Source organism: Natator depressus, chromosome 18, assembly GCF_965152275.1.
Source record: "Natator depressus isolate rNatDep1 chromosome 18, rNatDep2.hap1, whole genome shotgun sequence".
NCBI lineage: Eukaryota > Metazoa > Chordata > Testudines > Cheloniidae > Natator > Natator depressus.
The window spans coordinates 14330550-14346181 of NC_134251.1; the positions used below are offsets into that span (position 1 = coordinate 14330550).

A 15632-nucleotide genomic window follows, 5' to 3' on the forward strand; every position below is an offset into this window, starting at 1 on the left:
GAAACTGACGATGCTTAGGAAGGACAGATGTATGGGGTGCTTTGTGGAATGGTGACCTCTCTTAGGTTACATGGAAAAGCACAATAGCAAACACATACACAGCACCACGGCTAGCATTACACCTTGTTGAAATAATATCCTTGTGACGCCAGGTTCATTATTCTATTTGCAGAGGGCCCTGATGATATAGAGTTGGTCCTATAGGGATTGTGCGGTGTCTCAAGATGCCTGCCACGTTTCCCTCACTTTTATTAGGAGGTGACATTTTCATGAAGACAGGATCTCAATCCTTTATGTAGCAAACAAGCAGCAGGTGCAGATGAAATTTCTCATCCTTTGTAACATCGTGTTCCTATCCACAGCAGCTAAGTGTGATGTCACCAAGACGAGATGATGGATTCAGGTGGAGAATGAGCAACAGAAGTAGGTCAGTGAGAACTGAAAATGACTGATGGTTTATGCTGTCCTGTGTGTGTGCCATGATCCAAATTTCAGATCTAGGGCTGTGCTGGTTATAAAGTCTTGCTTTGAGGCCAAATCTGAGCTAAGTTTTGAGTTCAGACTCAAAAATCTTGAATCACAGGCCCTGTCATGAGATTTTGCACCCTGCCCCCCCAATGGCAGAAATCTCACAAAATCGGGCTGATCCTCATGAGAGTTTCTATGGGAATGTTCTCTTGAGTTTTCAGCAGCATCGGAGCTAGAAAATAGGATCCTTCCTCGTTTGAAATCTGTCTGGAAGCAAACGTGCTGGGAACCTTCTGTCATTTGCTGGGCATGGGATTTGAGTGTCCAGCTTCACCCATCTCTGCTGAAAGATGGGCATGTTTGCAGAAGGACCAAAGCTTGGCCTCTGTCTTCCTGGGCACAGTTTGCAAGCCCTATTATTTTCCACCCACATTCAGATGACTACAGGTGTGGGTGCTGTGGTTTGCACCCTTAATTTTACTGCAAGGGCACATTGCATGTGCAAGAGAGAAGCACCCTTTGCAGTCCTGCCCCATCGTGCATGTCTCTGCCCCTTGGAATCTTACCGGTGTTCCCTCGGGCCCGGAACTGCTAATTACCAAAAACCACACAAATTAAATATTGTCATGGCAACCTGCAGCTTTTCAGCAGATTGTATGTCTCCTCCCTGACCTTTCAGGAGAGCTATATCTTGCTGTAGCCCCCTTCTCTAATCTGGTTTTTAAAATATAATATTATGCTACTGGAAGGGATCAGACCTTTAATCTGATTGTGCGTGTGCGCATGTGGTGGGGGAATGGCCTGAATTAATAGGCATCTAGAAACGGTTCAGAGACAAGACAGAGGCGAGGCAGGATGTGATCCTGCTGGGGCTGGAAGTGAGCACCTGAGTGGAATTATTAGTTTCACGGCACAGATGGGGAAAATCCTCTCCGAGGGAGAAAGCTTCCCCCTACTCCTATCCCCTTAACCAGGGCTGCTTCCTCTTGGGGTCACTGAATCGCATTTAAGAAATACAGAGTTTGGAGTCTGGGGTTTGAACTGGCTTGTAGGAGACACCCCACTGCACCCCTGGTTCATGGGAACTTGCCGATTACAGGCGCTGGCAGAGTTCTCGATCATTTACAGAATGACCGTTGGTTGTCCCCTGCCCACCTCATCTTCATTTATTAATATAAAAGCCTATGTATGTGTTATGGTTGCTCCTGCTGAGATCAGGGCCCCATTGTGCTTGCCATGGGAGATTCCAGTCTAAACCGACAAAGAGCAGGAGGGGCACAGAGAGGGGCACAAGGTCACATAACAGGTCGGCTATGGAACTTGGAATAAAACCCAGGTTTCCTGGCTCTCAGCTAGTGCTTTACCCACTAGATCACACTGCCTGTCTCATTGTGGCCTAAATCCCAACGGGCTCTCCCAGATGTTAGTCCATCCTTGAAGCAAAAGCCCCATTGGCTTCAGTGGGAATTTTCCCTAGTAAGGACCAAGTTAAAAAATGTGTATGGATTTCATGATTCGGCCCTTTTGGAACCATTCCCAGAGGCAGTTGAAGAGCAGATTGGTTTGCATGTGTGTGCCGGGGCAGTGGCTGGCCTTTAAACCCAGGCTTTGGGAGAAGCCCACATTATCTGAGCCCTAGTTAATATCAGCAGGCACCAGGCTGTTAAAACCAGTTCAGAAACCCATCTTCTAGATGAGGTTGCTGCAGGTTTGACTTGCCTGGTTCTTGCTTTCCAGGAAAGGCGTCTCTTAACCCAACATTGGCTGATCCTGCTGGTACCCTGAGCCCATGAATTTGTTAATTCCTTATACTGCGGTCGCACCCCCAGTGTGCTGGGCGCCAGGCTGACACCGGCCAAGAGACAGCTCTTGCCGCAAAGTGCTCATAGTCTGTTGTAGCCGCGCCTCTTGTGCAGCGGTAGCAAGCCAAACACGTGCACAGAACTGTCAGTGACCTGGCAGGAGGGCAGAGGTTCTGTCTCTGTACCAGTCTTGCTGGTTAGACATGCCTTCCACTGGCCCACGCTGCATGGGACTTGCATGCTGTGCATTTGGGGCCCCAATCTAACGCCCTGTGTGCTTGGTGGAAAGATTTCAGTAGGAACTGGACCAGGCCCCTGAATGTCTTGAAGGAGAGGTTGGGACTGTTGGCAGGTATATTAGGAGTGGGGAGAGGTGGAGATGCTTAGAATTTAGACACAAAGTCCCACTGGGGGAAACGGTCATTGTCAAATCTTCTCCAAAAGCATCCGGTTCCTCTGGAAGGGTCTGACGAAACACACCTGGGGTTTTTATTATGGGCACGAAGAAACAGGGCCCCAAGAGGCTGTTTGCTTTGCTTGTATTCTAAGGCTGGTTCTGCTCACTTTTCTCTGGCTTGGCTGTATGAAAGGTCGGAGGTTATGAGGGCAGACCAGAAGTAGGGGACTTGTATAACGAGTCCATGTATTGTAGACTAGCTATGTCACACACACAGGGAGCTGGGACCATAACCCATAGACGTTAGTTGCCTCCGAAGCTGGGACTCTACCACCTGAGCTAAAGGAAATGTCCCTTAGGAGGCAGCAGTGGTAGGTCCCTTATCCTCTCTGTGGATCAGCTAGTAGAGGGCAGTAAGCTCTAATGCAGACGTGAGCGCAGCCGGTACATTACAGTAGATATAAGTCAAGAGGGAGCACGGTGTGTATAAAAGTGTGAGGTATATTTTTGTGGATAAAGTGGTGAACAGGGTGATTGAGCTTCCAGTCAAGTGGTGGAGGCAAATAGCATGAACATTTGTAAATGCCACATTGAATGATCATATAGAATCTAATATATTAAGGGTGCAGCCCTGCTCCTCTTAAAGTCAAGGGATAAAATCTCATTGACTTTAGCGGGAGTAGGAATGGAAGAAATATTAGTCATTTTTGAACTTCAGAGAAGCTGTCTACATTTTGGGAGTTCAGAAGGGTATTTTCTGAAGTCAGTGTTTTCTCCCGCAGATTAACTCTGGGTTTTCTGGCTGCCTCTGTCACACATTGGGCAGAGATGACAGAGCTTCTCCTAACCATTGCATGCACAAAGATCCTGTTGCCTTCTCTTTGTCTTGCGTGACCTAGAAAAGCCTGGTAGGAGCTGGGCAGAACCTCCCCCCCACCATATCCTTTAATAAAGGTCCCATTCATGAATAAGAGTGGAAGATGCCTCCTTAGACACAATGGAGTTGTACCCCATGGGGGACTTGGCTTGCAGCATTTAAAGCCTTCCTAAAACAGCTCCCAAGTCTTTACCAAAAAGAAATGTAACTCAAATGTCCATGGAAACATGGGAAAGCACCAATTATTGTTTATATAACTGTAGACCTAGGAGCCCTGTGCTAAATGCTGTACAAACACCCTATCCCAAAGAGCTTACAGTCTAAGACAAGAGAGAATGCCTGGGAATAATTCGCCCCATTAAAAGCTGCCCCAGCCCCCTTCTCTGGCACATCAACTTCCCACATTTTTTTGGCCTTATTTTCCCCATAGGGATCAATTCATCTTCAGCTGTGGAATTTCAGCCATGCTATATGTTCTACTAGGATCCCATCAGATTTCTCAGGCGGAGTTGGGTCTGTTTAGTACTATACTTGCATTGGTAACACTCTCAGGAGCACATACCTACCTGTTTTTTGAAGTGCTGCTGCTGATTTCGTTGGTACTTTGATGCCCTACCATAGTGCCTTTCTTTTTTCCTGGATGCTGAGATACTTTTTTGAATCTGTGGTCCTGAGTATTTGAGGTCATCAAATATCCCCTCGTGTATTTTGAAAGGTAGTGCTAGTTCTGGGTTAGTATTTCATTCCTCCTAGATTTCCCCTTGTAATTTACACTGAGTATAGTTTTTCTGCTTTGCTTTCTTCTTTTAGAGCAGTGGTTTACAACCTGTGGTCCACAGACCCCTGTGGGTCTGCAGACTGGCTTAAGGGGTCTGAAAAAGGTCGTTGTTACCATAGACCAGTGGTTTTCAACCAGTAGTCCGCAGATCCCTGGGGTCTGCAGGCTATATCTGAGATTTCCAAAGGGGTCCGCACCTCCATTCAGAAATTTGTAGGAGTCTGCAAACGAAAAAAGGTTGAAAACCACTGCTTGAGAGCCATGCAGTGTTGCTGTCCACTGTTAAAACAGTTGACATGCTCTATCCCAGCAGCAGCTGTATTTCAGTGGTGGATAAAGTGATCCCTAGGTATAGTTTTGTAGATATGGCCACGTCATTGCAGTGCTCTGGACTCCTTCAGGATGCAAGGTGCTATTATCCCATTTCTCTCTTCCAACTCTCTGCCTTTCTCCCTCTGTGCTCCTCCCCAGCCCACCTCCTCCCCCCTCCCCATTGTGCTGAGGGCAGCATTTGTCTGCATTTGTCCTCTGTACCCGGCATCCAGTTATTGATCTACACGATTATAAAGAACCGATAATCACTTCAAATTAATCTCATAAATGACTTAAAACACCAAAATATTTGCATAATGCGTCTTAAAGGTGGCAGCTCACAGAGGATAAGACTCAAAACTGCTTGGGACAGGGGGAAAGGGGCTTCCCACTCACCTGAGGACTTGCTTAAGTAATTAGCCTTCTGCTTGCGTAAGGGGGAATCTGCACTGGTTTAGTGGAGGAAAATAAAGCAGTGGAAGCTAAAAGGCTTTGAGATTTTGGCCCCGAGATGGGAGGGGGGAGTAATGGGGCAGATGACCATGGCTGCTGAAACAAAGTCTGTTTTTGTCTGCTGCATCCTGTGAAAATCTGGAGCCAGACGCCTGCTGAAAGTACCTCTGTCTAAAGACTTTCTGTCATAAACTTATCTGATTAGCAGAGAGCTAGACGACAGATTAGCCCCCGCTTCTCCACTGGGGACGGGCTCTTTGGAGCATTTGAGCAGCTCTGTGGTTTTTCCTCGCTCTGATGGTCAGGGGGGTGGTGATGGGGGATATTTAAGGGGAGATGATTGCGAGGTAATTCTGCAGATAATGCACCCTCTGAGTTGCCCTGGTGGTCACAGGTTAGGACGGTCTCCTGCAAGCCAGCGAGTCGGTGGTCATGTGCTGTGTGTTGCAGACACACAGAGCGGTTGCGCTGGTCGTGTGAGTAACGGTTGTAAGGGGCCCTCTGACTTTCTTTTTTTTTTTTTTCAAATGTCTTAACTTCTTCCCGTGAGATCTGGTTTATCGTCCTCTGGCTGGCGAGAGGAAGGAGAATAGCTCCAGTGTTTAGCATAGGACAAGGCACTCCGTGCTAGACATGGTGGTGGTTTAACATACAGTATTAAACAAAAATAGATGGAGAATTTCCAGTGTTAGCTTCTAGAAATACATATGTACATAGATCTCTCTCTATCGCGCTCTCTCTCTCTCTCTCATATGTTGTATATTGTCTGTATTTATGTGTATCCATATCTGCTACCTCTCTGTAAGGAATGAAAACAGAGGTTTTGTACTACAGTGATTTTGCCATCTTAACTCTAGTAGTTAGTTGCTACTGTGAACATCTTTGTGCTTGCTCTCTCTTTCTCTCTTGCTCATGCATTCCATGGCGGGGAGGGGGAAGAGAACATTTTAAAAATATTTGAGCTAAAGGGAGCCCACTTTGAAGCAGCTTTGATGCAAGGATAACAGGCAAAATAATATTTAATTGCTCACTCTGTGTGTTCTGATCCAAGAAGGAAGGAGTAGTTATTTTGGTATCAGCTAGAATGATGGGCTGAAAATAGGACTTTTAAACAAGGTTGTATTCTTTCACTCTGGGCCACAACTGTCGCTGAATCTATGGTAATTCTCTGCATATAAAAATATTATGCAAGAAAATAAGAGTCTCTCTCACACACAGTGGAGGAACTGAAAAGCTAGCCAAGTAGCTGTCTGTTAACTATCATCCATCTGTCAATCATTTGAATTCCAGGTTTTTGTCAGTTCTTGAATAGTCATGCCTGTTTCTCCGCCACATTTCTAGGTACTTGGGCCTTCTGTTCTGGCAAATAGGAGACGGGGGTGCTGGCCTCTGCAGAGCTCTTTGCCGGGAGCAAGCCTGCTGCTTGGAAAGTGCTTTACCCTACAGGGGCTTCCCCTCCCCGAAAATGGAGGAGGTTGCCTAGGAACTTCAAGTGGGGGAGGGAGGGAGAAATCTCTGGGGCAAACAAAAAAGCCGTGCGTACGCACGCACACACTCTCTCAGACATGAAAATCAATTATGGGATGGTAAATAGGATATCCTTAACTTGGCGTTTTTCTGCTCTGTTGCAGCCGTGATAACGACCTCTCCACCATCATCTCCAACCTGCATCAGAGCCGCCAACTCGTTATGCCAGAGACCCAGAGTCGCTGTGAATTCAAGAGAAACAGCATCGACGTCGGCTTAGGAGCAGCAGGTAAGCAGCCAGGGCGCCTGGTTCTTTTGTCCTCATTTGCTGGGAGGAGGAAAGTTCCAGCTGCGGCTTGGGTTCGGGTTTGCTGACTTCCCTCTTCTCTCCCCTCCCCTCCCTCACTTTGGCCAGCCGGCTTCATTAAATTTCAGAGCAAGTCATGCTAGTCTCTCAGTATTCGTGGACAAAGACGAACATGGAAGGATTTTTTTTTTAGGAAGGTTAAAGTCATGCGGTCGTGTGAGATTTCAGCTCCGCTTCGTTCTCAGATCTAGTGGTCTGTGTTAAAATGCAGGAGAGGACAGCGCTCCAGCAAAGAAGTGAAATGTCCCCGGGGTTAGTGGCCAGTGATGCAGAAAGGCCTGGCGCGGAGAGCGCGGTTTGATTTGTAATTGCATTAATCAGAGACTCCCCATGCTGCCTCCGTCTCTGCCAACTCTTTGCAAGGATAGTTGCGTGGCTTTGTACTGCTGCCTGGCCTTACACAGGTTCACCTGGCTTCCCCTTGTTTGTCGTGCTGAACCAGAGATGTTCCCGTAGAGCCGTGCGCTGCGCCCCTTGGGATGTCAGCATCAGGGGGGAAGTGACGGGAAGGGATGCCATGGCGCTGAATGTGCCTCAGTCAACAAGTGGGGCACTGGACACTGGTGACACTGTCAGTTCCGCTTGTTTCTTGCACAGTCGGTGAATTTCTCCCGCAGGATGGTTAGCGGCTGGGAGAACCATTGGGGGTTTGGGTGGATCGTTAGCCCTCGCCATTCGCATCTAGAACCAAGGCCGGTTTCGGATTTCACTTACACTGGTGTCGATCCTCAGTCACTTTACTCACCGGAGTTGCTCTAGGTTGACGCTGGTGTAGCAGAGATCAGAAATCTGGACATTAGACAGAAAAGGGGCCACTCGCTCCAGTGTAAATCAGGAGTGACTCCATTGAGTCCAGTGGTAAGTAGCAGAGAATCAGGCCCATACTGGTGTATTTTTGAAAGCTACCAAGTAGGGAGTCTTTTTGGGTTGGTTTAGAGGAGGTTATGGTCCCAACAAGCTAATGAAGCTTTACTTCTCAGGAACTCTTGCTCTCTGAGCAGTGCTTTTTAACTTGTATTTTTTTTTTAAACCACACTTGGGAGCAGGGTGTTGATGTTAATGTCGTCTTTAACCCTATAATTTTTGGCTGTTTGTTTGGGCCCTGTCACTAAAAGGCAGATTATTGTCTTTCTGTTTTTATTCTGCTGGTCCCCAATCTGCCAAAGCCAGAATTTAGATGTGCCTGTGTATGTTATTAGGGTCTTTGCTTGAAAGCTGTGCATTTGTGTGTGCATGTAAATCATTGGCATTGATTATACGGCTTACTCCAGAATCTGGTTTTCACTGCGGGATGCAATACAAAATGAAGGATGCAGCGGGTGGGGGAGGGGGTGTGTGCACAATAGCGAACGTGTGATACCAACAGGTGCAGCTGGTCTCCTTCTTTATTATGGCTGCTCCAGCTGCCATTAAAATTAATGGAAGGATTCCCGGTGACACGGGTGGGAGCTTCCTCAGGCCTTTCAGTCCCAATTCAGCCAAGCACGTAAGCATGTGCTTGTAATGCTTGGCCGAATTGGGACCTTGGTGTGCTAATGCCTGGGTGAGGTGCCAGTGCAGCAAAGAAAGAGAAACAAACTCACCCCATGGAGAGAGCCCAATGCAAACTTTTCAAACGTCTCCTCCCCAGCCCAGACGCCTGCTGACTGCTACAGGCATGGCCGGGTGCTTTGTGAGCACAGGTTTGCAGAGTCAGGCCCCAGTGTGTTCAGAAATGGGGAAACCAACGTTTTTAATGAGAGAGGCAAATATCCTCCCTGTAGATTTACCAGGAGGAATTTTAATGTGTGAAACTGGACATTGACAAGAAGAGAACTGGCATTGGCTCCCTTCAGCCCAGCGCCTGCCCAAGAAGGAGCTCGCTCTTCTCAGCCTGGTCAGACCCAATGAGAGGGGTTTAAACCCAAACCCTAGCGACAGCAAAACCCTAGGGATGCCCTGCCCCCAGAATGTTGGGGGGAATTTCAGACCCTGATTTGAATTTAGCAGGTTGGCCCATCTCTAGATAATGGGTTGAAACAGGGTCCTGAGCTTTGGGGAACTTTGGGTGTAGGGTCCATGCTTTGCAGACTGGGAGTCTATGCAATTCTACCCAGCTGGTGGGCACAAGCATTTAAAATGTGTGACATCCCTCCTGTCTCCCCAGCAGCAACCCGGCACTGCTCCTCTAGGAGGGCAGCTCGTAGGCTTCACCCTTTCGGCTGGAATCCCTCCTTCCTTTGCAAATTGCACCGACGGACCTATCTCTGAGCTGTATTCTCCTGCACTGTTGCAGCCAAGAACCAAGGGGCTGGCTTGAAACGTACCTATGTGACCATTTCTTAAGGTGATGGAGACAGTGCTGTCTAGTGGTCAGAGCCTGGGATTTTGGACTTCCTGGGTTCTTTTTCCTTGTTCTGTCACTGACTTTGTGTGTGTGACCTTGACCAAGTGACTTGGTGCCTCAGCTGACCTCATTTGTGAAAACAGGCTTAATACTGTTTACTTTGTGGAGAGGTTGCCAGACCTAATTGAGGCTGATGAAATGCTCTGAGATCTGCAGCAGTGGAGAGGAGCAAAGTGTGCTCTGTTCTCAGCAACATGGAATGATGACAAGGGAAACAAACAAAAAAGAATCCCACCCCACCCCACCCCCGGAGGCATCCAGAATCCCAGAGGTGGGGAAAGGCCTGGGCCTCGATTGATTGGGTTGGTGTTAGTGCAGCGCGGTGTCCGAGTGGCACAGCCTGGCTCAGATTGTACAGAACATGTGAGCTGAGAGAGAGGTGCTGAAATAGGCCTGTGTTTTCTACAGGAGGGACAGTGAGAGGCCGCTGGGCAAGGGACAGAGCCTTTGAGGACAGGATGGATTCTAACAGGAGTTGACAAGTGTGGGAGGAGGTGCTGGGGGAAACTGGGAGTATGAGGGTAGGGGCAGGAGGGTCCGTGTGGCTCCACAGGGGCAGTTTAAACCTGATCTTCCTGCTGTTTGGAGGCAGGTTCCTTGTCGGAACGATCTCTGCCCAACTGGGAGCATAGCCTGACAGCTGTCTCTCATTAGTGTGTGTGCTACACCACCGTCCTGCTAGCAGATTCCCTGATGTGGACCAGGCAGGGCCAAAGGGAATGGAAACTCAGAACTCTGGCCCCTGCCACTGTTGACTTTTTTTTTTTTTTTTACAAGGGGGAAATGCCACAACTGATTTACCACCTGAAGTGCTTTAAACTTAGTGCCGGGTTAGCCTGGAGGCTTAGCTGGTGCTAAATCTGCTTAATAATGAGGAGAGAAAATAATACTGAGCACTCACTGTTGTTGTTGTTTGTTGTTTGTATCACAGTAGCTACAGAGATCAGGGCCCCGTTGTGCTAGGCGCTGTACATGCACATCGTAAGAGAAGTCGCAACCCCAAAGAGCTTTCAGTGTGCATCAAAAAGACGGAGAAAGAGTGGGAGAAAGGAGGTATTGTTAACCTGCCTAGGGTAGATTCTGGCCACAGAAACTGCAATACCATATTTAGTGCCTTTTAAATGAGGGTCTCTAAAGCACCACACAAAGGTGGCATAGAGGGGCAAAGTCACTTGCCCAGGATTATAGGGCAGATCAGTGGTGGAGGTCTCCTGACTGCCAGTTCCCCCTGCTCTCACCACTAGTCCTTGTAATTTCTCTCCTGCTGACATGCAGGGGTTGCAGACATGCAGTCTGACTGCAGGGATTTTACATCCGGGGTTGTGTTTTCCCTATGCAAGTGTTCCGTGTGTGTAGTTAAGACAGGAGGTTTGTACAGCATCTGCTCTATGGCTACGACTCCTAGGTACACAGTAGTGCAAATAATAAATAATATTACTGATAATGGGAGGTTTGGTTGCGAATCGCTCCCAGCTTAACTCTGTCTGATTCTTTCCCCTTTTCTTGAACCTTGAAAACCTAAAACAAGGCAGAACAAACCCCACCTGCAAAAAACAATACTCTGGTCCAGCCGTCGTTTCTCAGCAAGACATAAAGGGCCCCGAAAAGGCAGATCTAACCAAGGCTTTTGCAAAGACAGCGGAAGAGGAGGCCGAAAGGCGTGTGCTGATAAAATCTAATTGCCCTATCGATCGGTTTCGGAGCCACCATTGGCAGTGGTAATGATTGAGATATTCTTGTGTGTTTGATGCATGTTAGCTGCATCTCGCTGCTCTGGCCCCACTGGGGACCTTCAGGTATTACGGAGATCTCTTAATCGTGGAGCAACCCTGTGTGTGCTGGGTCCGCTGTCCAACACCAAAGATTTATGATGATTATTATCAGTGGATTTCTGCAGGAGCCAGCCTGGTGCCCTGGTCCAGGGAGGAGCTGCCACATTCAGACTTCCTGGTCATTCATTGGTTCATGGAATGCATTCCAGCTCCAGCTCAAGGTTTCCTCCGCCTCCCTCCCCTTTCTTGCTAGTCTTCGTTTTTTCCTCCTTTCCTGGCCGGGTTTAACATGGAGAGAAGTGACCCAGAATGAAGTGTTGGGTAAAATCCCCAAGCCCCACAATGGGTATATCCTTCCCGCAACGTGTGTATGTTCTGTCAGCTGTACAGGGAGTTATGCTCACGCACCGAATTGGGGTTAGATGGCTAAAGCCTCCATTAGCCCCCAGCCTGCCCCCCAGCCCCCGCAGTAGGAAGAACAGACATTTCAGCACCTGTGTCTGTTCCCCTGGTCAGCAGCTGGAACACAGGGCTTCCCATTCAGAGGCAATCCAGATGTGCGGTTAGTGAATGCTCTGAGGAGGAGGGAAGTAGCTGTTGTGAAGCCCACATTTAAACTCCAGGCCCTAGACTGTGCTCTGTGTTGTGATGAGGTAAATCTAGAGTAACTCGCAGGCTGGCAGGAGTAACTGAGACCAGAAGCTTGACCCCAGGTTCTTCAGAAATGGTTTCCAAGTTCCCTATCACAGAGTCAGTGGCCCCAGTTCCGCTCTTGGTAACTGTTGTGCATAAGGAGCAGCTTTACTGAGCTCAGTGGAGTCACTCTGGATTTACAGTGGGGTAAATCAGTCATGGCCCGGGGCCTTTTATTTAAGGAAAATAATAATAATCCAGGGCCAGCTCCCCTCATTCTCCTCTGCATTGCACAGCCCCTGACTCAGCAAGCAGTCCCCTTGGAACTAGTCGGCTGGGCAGCGTGAGGCTGGCAGAATCAGGCCCTATATGAGTTTGACTTTGAAATAGGCTCTCAAATGGTAAGAGTTGTCTTTCTGCCCACCCTGCGCAGCACCCAAGTTCATCGTGTTGGGTGCCGCACACACCTGCTCAGCACTGATATTGGTGATTTCTGAACTAGAACAAAGGAATCGTTGATTCTGGCAGCGGTGAACGCGGCATAAGCAGGGACATTTAAATCTCCGCTGATTGATTGTGCTGCTCTTCACTGATCAAAACAATGTTCAGATGCCATGTGAAATCTAGGGTGGGTCTACGCTGCAGAGTTAGCGGTGGCTTTTATCCAGGTTTTAGCCTTAGCCCTCTCTGCCATCTATACAGAAGAACTTCTGGCCCAGTGCTTTCAGCCTGGCTTAGCTTACCTGGCAGGCAGGGTAGGTTAGAACTGAGCTCCGCTTTAGTTTGGGTTGGAACCTGCCCACTTTGCAGTGAGGACTCAAGGTTAAATTACTCGACTGCTCAGAGTCCTCCAATGCCTTCCCACAAGCCCCCTTCTCCCCCCACAAGGGACAGATAAGTTTTCCCGCAGTTGACTGGGAAAGAATCCTAGAGCACCTCAGCACAAAGAACTATGGCTATCTCCCCAGACACAGGTGAGCAAGTGCAGGAACAGTAAGGACATAGTGATGCAGATAAGGCTTTGTATTGGGGATGCTCCCACCTAGGCTTGGCTAACCCGGGTGCCAATCACCTGGGTTAACTGTACAGTGTAGGGTAAGCACTGCTGTGAAAATACCCGCAGTTGATGCCTGGCTGTACCAGTCCCGTGTACGTAGCAGGGGTCAGTGTATTCCTTCCCCCCCACAATTTCCCTCTTTCCAAAGCCCACTGCCTCCCGACCTTGAATTTTGCTGTGTTCCCTGAAAACCGTCCAGTCCCCTCCTCATGCCGGCATTCGGGGGGGTTGCAGCCGGGCTGTAACCTAGCGAATGGAAAAATATTGGGGCCTGTCCACCTTGGAAATGCATGGAGGCCGCCTGCGCTGCGGAGGTTCGGAAAGAGTCTTAGCAACATATGAAAAGGTAGAGCGAGAAAGGAGGGGGGCGGAGGGCAGCCAGTGAGCCCAATGAGCAGATAGCAGTCATTCCCAACTGGATCAGATAAAGATGAGGCAGCAGGCGAGGTGCGGCAGTGGCACGAGAGAGGGCTTTGCCGTGAGAGAGGATGATGGCACAAAGCACTTTTAATCTTAATTGAGAGAGGGAGACGCAGAAGGATGAGCAGAGCCTGACAAAGGCACGGCAGCAAAGCTGACGGTTTGCACATCAAACACAGACTTAGAGCCCCTTTAAGCAGCTCGCTGTGTGTCTGTAAACAAGTCCAATCCCCTCTATCCAGTTTGGCTCATGCAACCTGCCAGGGCATGCAGGAGGCGGGGCGGGGGTGATGGCTTTGCAGATCCAGTGGCTCACAGACAGGGGGTGGAGCTTCTCCCTTCCAGGCTGGCTTCAGGATTTGGGGGGGGGCCACCCATCCTCTTGGGGAGCGAAAGGTGCCATCTCCAACCTGGCAATCTCTCCTCTCCCCGACAGGGCCCCTTGTTTTCTTCCTCCTGTCCCATCCCCCCGTTCCCTAGTCGCTCCCCGACATGGTGCCTGATTCTGGGGCTGTGATTCAGGCGAGTAGTCCCATTGGCGGCTGCAGCAGGAATACTTGCATGAGATGGGTTTGCAGGGTCAGGCCAATGGGTGCTAAAGGAGGGTTGGGGCTGTCCTCCCTCTACCTTCTTTGTCCCCACCTGACGGGAGGAAGCTGGCTTGATGGCTGGCTATTGCCCCCCAAGCAGCCCCATGCAGAGTACCATGCCATGGTCCTTTTAAGACACAGCGTGGTTAGCAGGACCCCAGTCAGGTCATCCAGGCAGCAGGAGACCCACACAGCCCCATGTTATAGTTGGGATCATCCTATGGATTGGAGGCCCCTCTCCTCAATGATTCCAGGGCCCTTCTGGGTTGCAGATTTTGTGGGTCTTGAAAGCCAGCTGTCTCCCTACCATGAATGCCCACAGAGAGCGCCGGCTGTCTTTGGAGATGGCTGGTCTGTGTGGGCAGAGACTCACATTGGAGGTCCTGGCCTAACAGGAACAGTACTGTATCCTCATCCCAGTGTCCCAGGCCATTTACCCACACGGTGAATCCTGTATAACTCAGTTGAAACCAGATGCAGAATGTCTAGACAAGTGGGGCAAAAGGCAGTCTCCCAAATTTCTATAGGGCTTATTCTCTCTTGGTCTCTGGCCACAGTCTGTGAATGTTATGTTTTTCCTCCAGTTTGTAAGGTACATTTTATAACCTTTGCACAATTAATGTTTTGTTTTTATTTTTTGTGGTGATTTCTCCTTGAAAGATTTCACAGAAGAAGAATACTTAGCACTTATGCGGTACCGTTCGTCCATAGATGACGATGACAATACCTAGCTCTTAGATAGCACTTTATGAAGGGGGTATTGTTATTACCCATTTTACTGATGGGAAACCTGGGAAACAGAGAGGGGAAGTGTCTTATTCAAGTTCAGACAGGGGTTGGGTTGCAAAGCCAGGAAACAGTTCTCCAAGTCTGGTGCTCTGGGCTATGCTATGAAATATAGCGTAATCAGAAGTGAACATTGAATAGACTTGTGTTAAAAATTGTTGGAGTTTTCCAGGAAGGGGTGTATATGTGTGTGTTAGATCCCTTATATTGATTTTCATCCAAGAATGTGTGTGTGAGAGTAGTTAGTTAAATCCCTTATATTGCTCTCCACGGGCCTGATCCAGAACTCTCAGCGGCATGATCCCCTTTGACTTCAGTGGGCTTTGCATCTAGCCAGGCAAGAGTTAACTCGGGCCAAGGATGTTGTAGCTAATGATTAGAGACAGATCTGCAATGAATGGGCTGTTTTCTGAGCTTGGGATAACGAGCCAGGACACAGGCATGTTTTCACTTTCAAAAAAAAAAAAAAGAAAGAAAAGAAAAAAAAGCCTTTATTGAATTGCTGCCTTAAATTGAGCAGAAAATCAGCTCCAAATGGGCAGATGAGGGTGGGAAGCCCAGCCCCCTTTGTGTACACGTGTTATCATGAAGGGCAGCTGTTTACCTACGCATGGGGGACTGACCTTAGTCAACACCTGGTCTCCAGCTTCTGATCTGGGGCTGGAATTGCAGATTCCTCCCCTCTTTATGCTCCTCTCATGTTCTGTTTCTGCTGAAGCATTCTGGGAGCTGGAGACGACCAGCCTCTGCTGGTGGTTGTGTCCTGCTTTGCATTTGAACCCAGGTCTTGGGAGGTGAAGAAGCAACATGCAAGCATGTGGTGGAAGTGCAGTTCGCTTCCCTGCACTGGAACTTATGGCAGCATGGGCCAGGGCACAGGGCATTGGACTGGCAATCAGGAAACTTGGGTTTGAAACCTGGGTCTGCCACTCATTTGCTATTTGGCCTTGGGCAAGTCACTTAACCTTTTTTATCTCATTATCTTCATCTGTTTAAAAAAAACAGGGTGAGTCTTCCTGTTGACTTCAGCAGGCCTTAGAGCAGGCCCACGTCCCTTGTATACCGAC

At 48.8% G+C, this 15632-nt stretch overlaps 1 protein-coding gene across 2 annotated transcripts in view; it reads left to right on the forward strand.

Annotated features, from left to right (window-relative positions):
• Positions 1-15632, forward strand: part of SAMD11 (sterile alpha motif domain containing 11) — a 180097-nt gene that overhangs the window by 101235 nt on the left and 63230 nt on the right. For both annotated transcript variants that reach the window (XM_074975450.1, XM_074975451.1), the window contains exon 5: positions 6719-6843. In XM_074975450.1, the coding sequence (XP_074831551.1) occupies positions 6719-6843 (125 nt within the window). The remainder of the gene's footprint in view (positions 1-6718; positions 6844-15632) is intronic.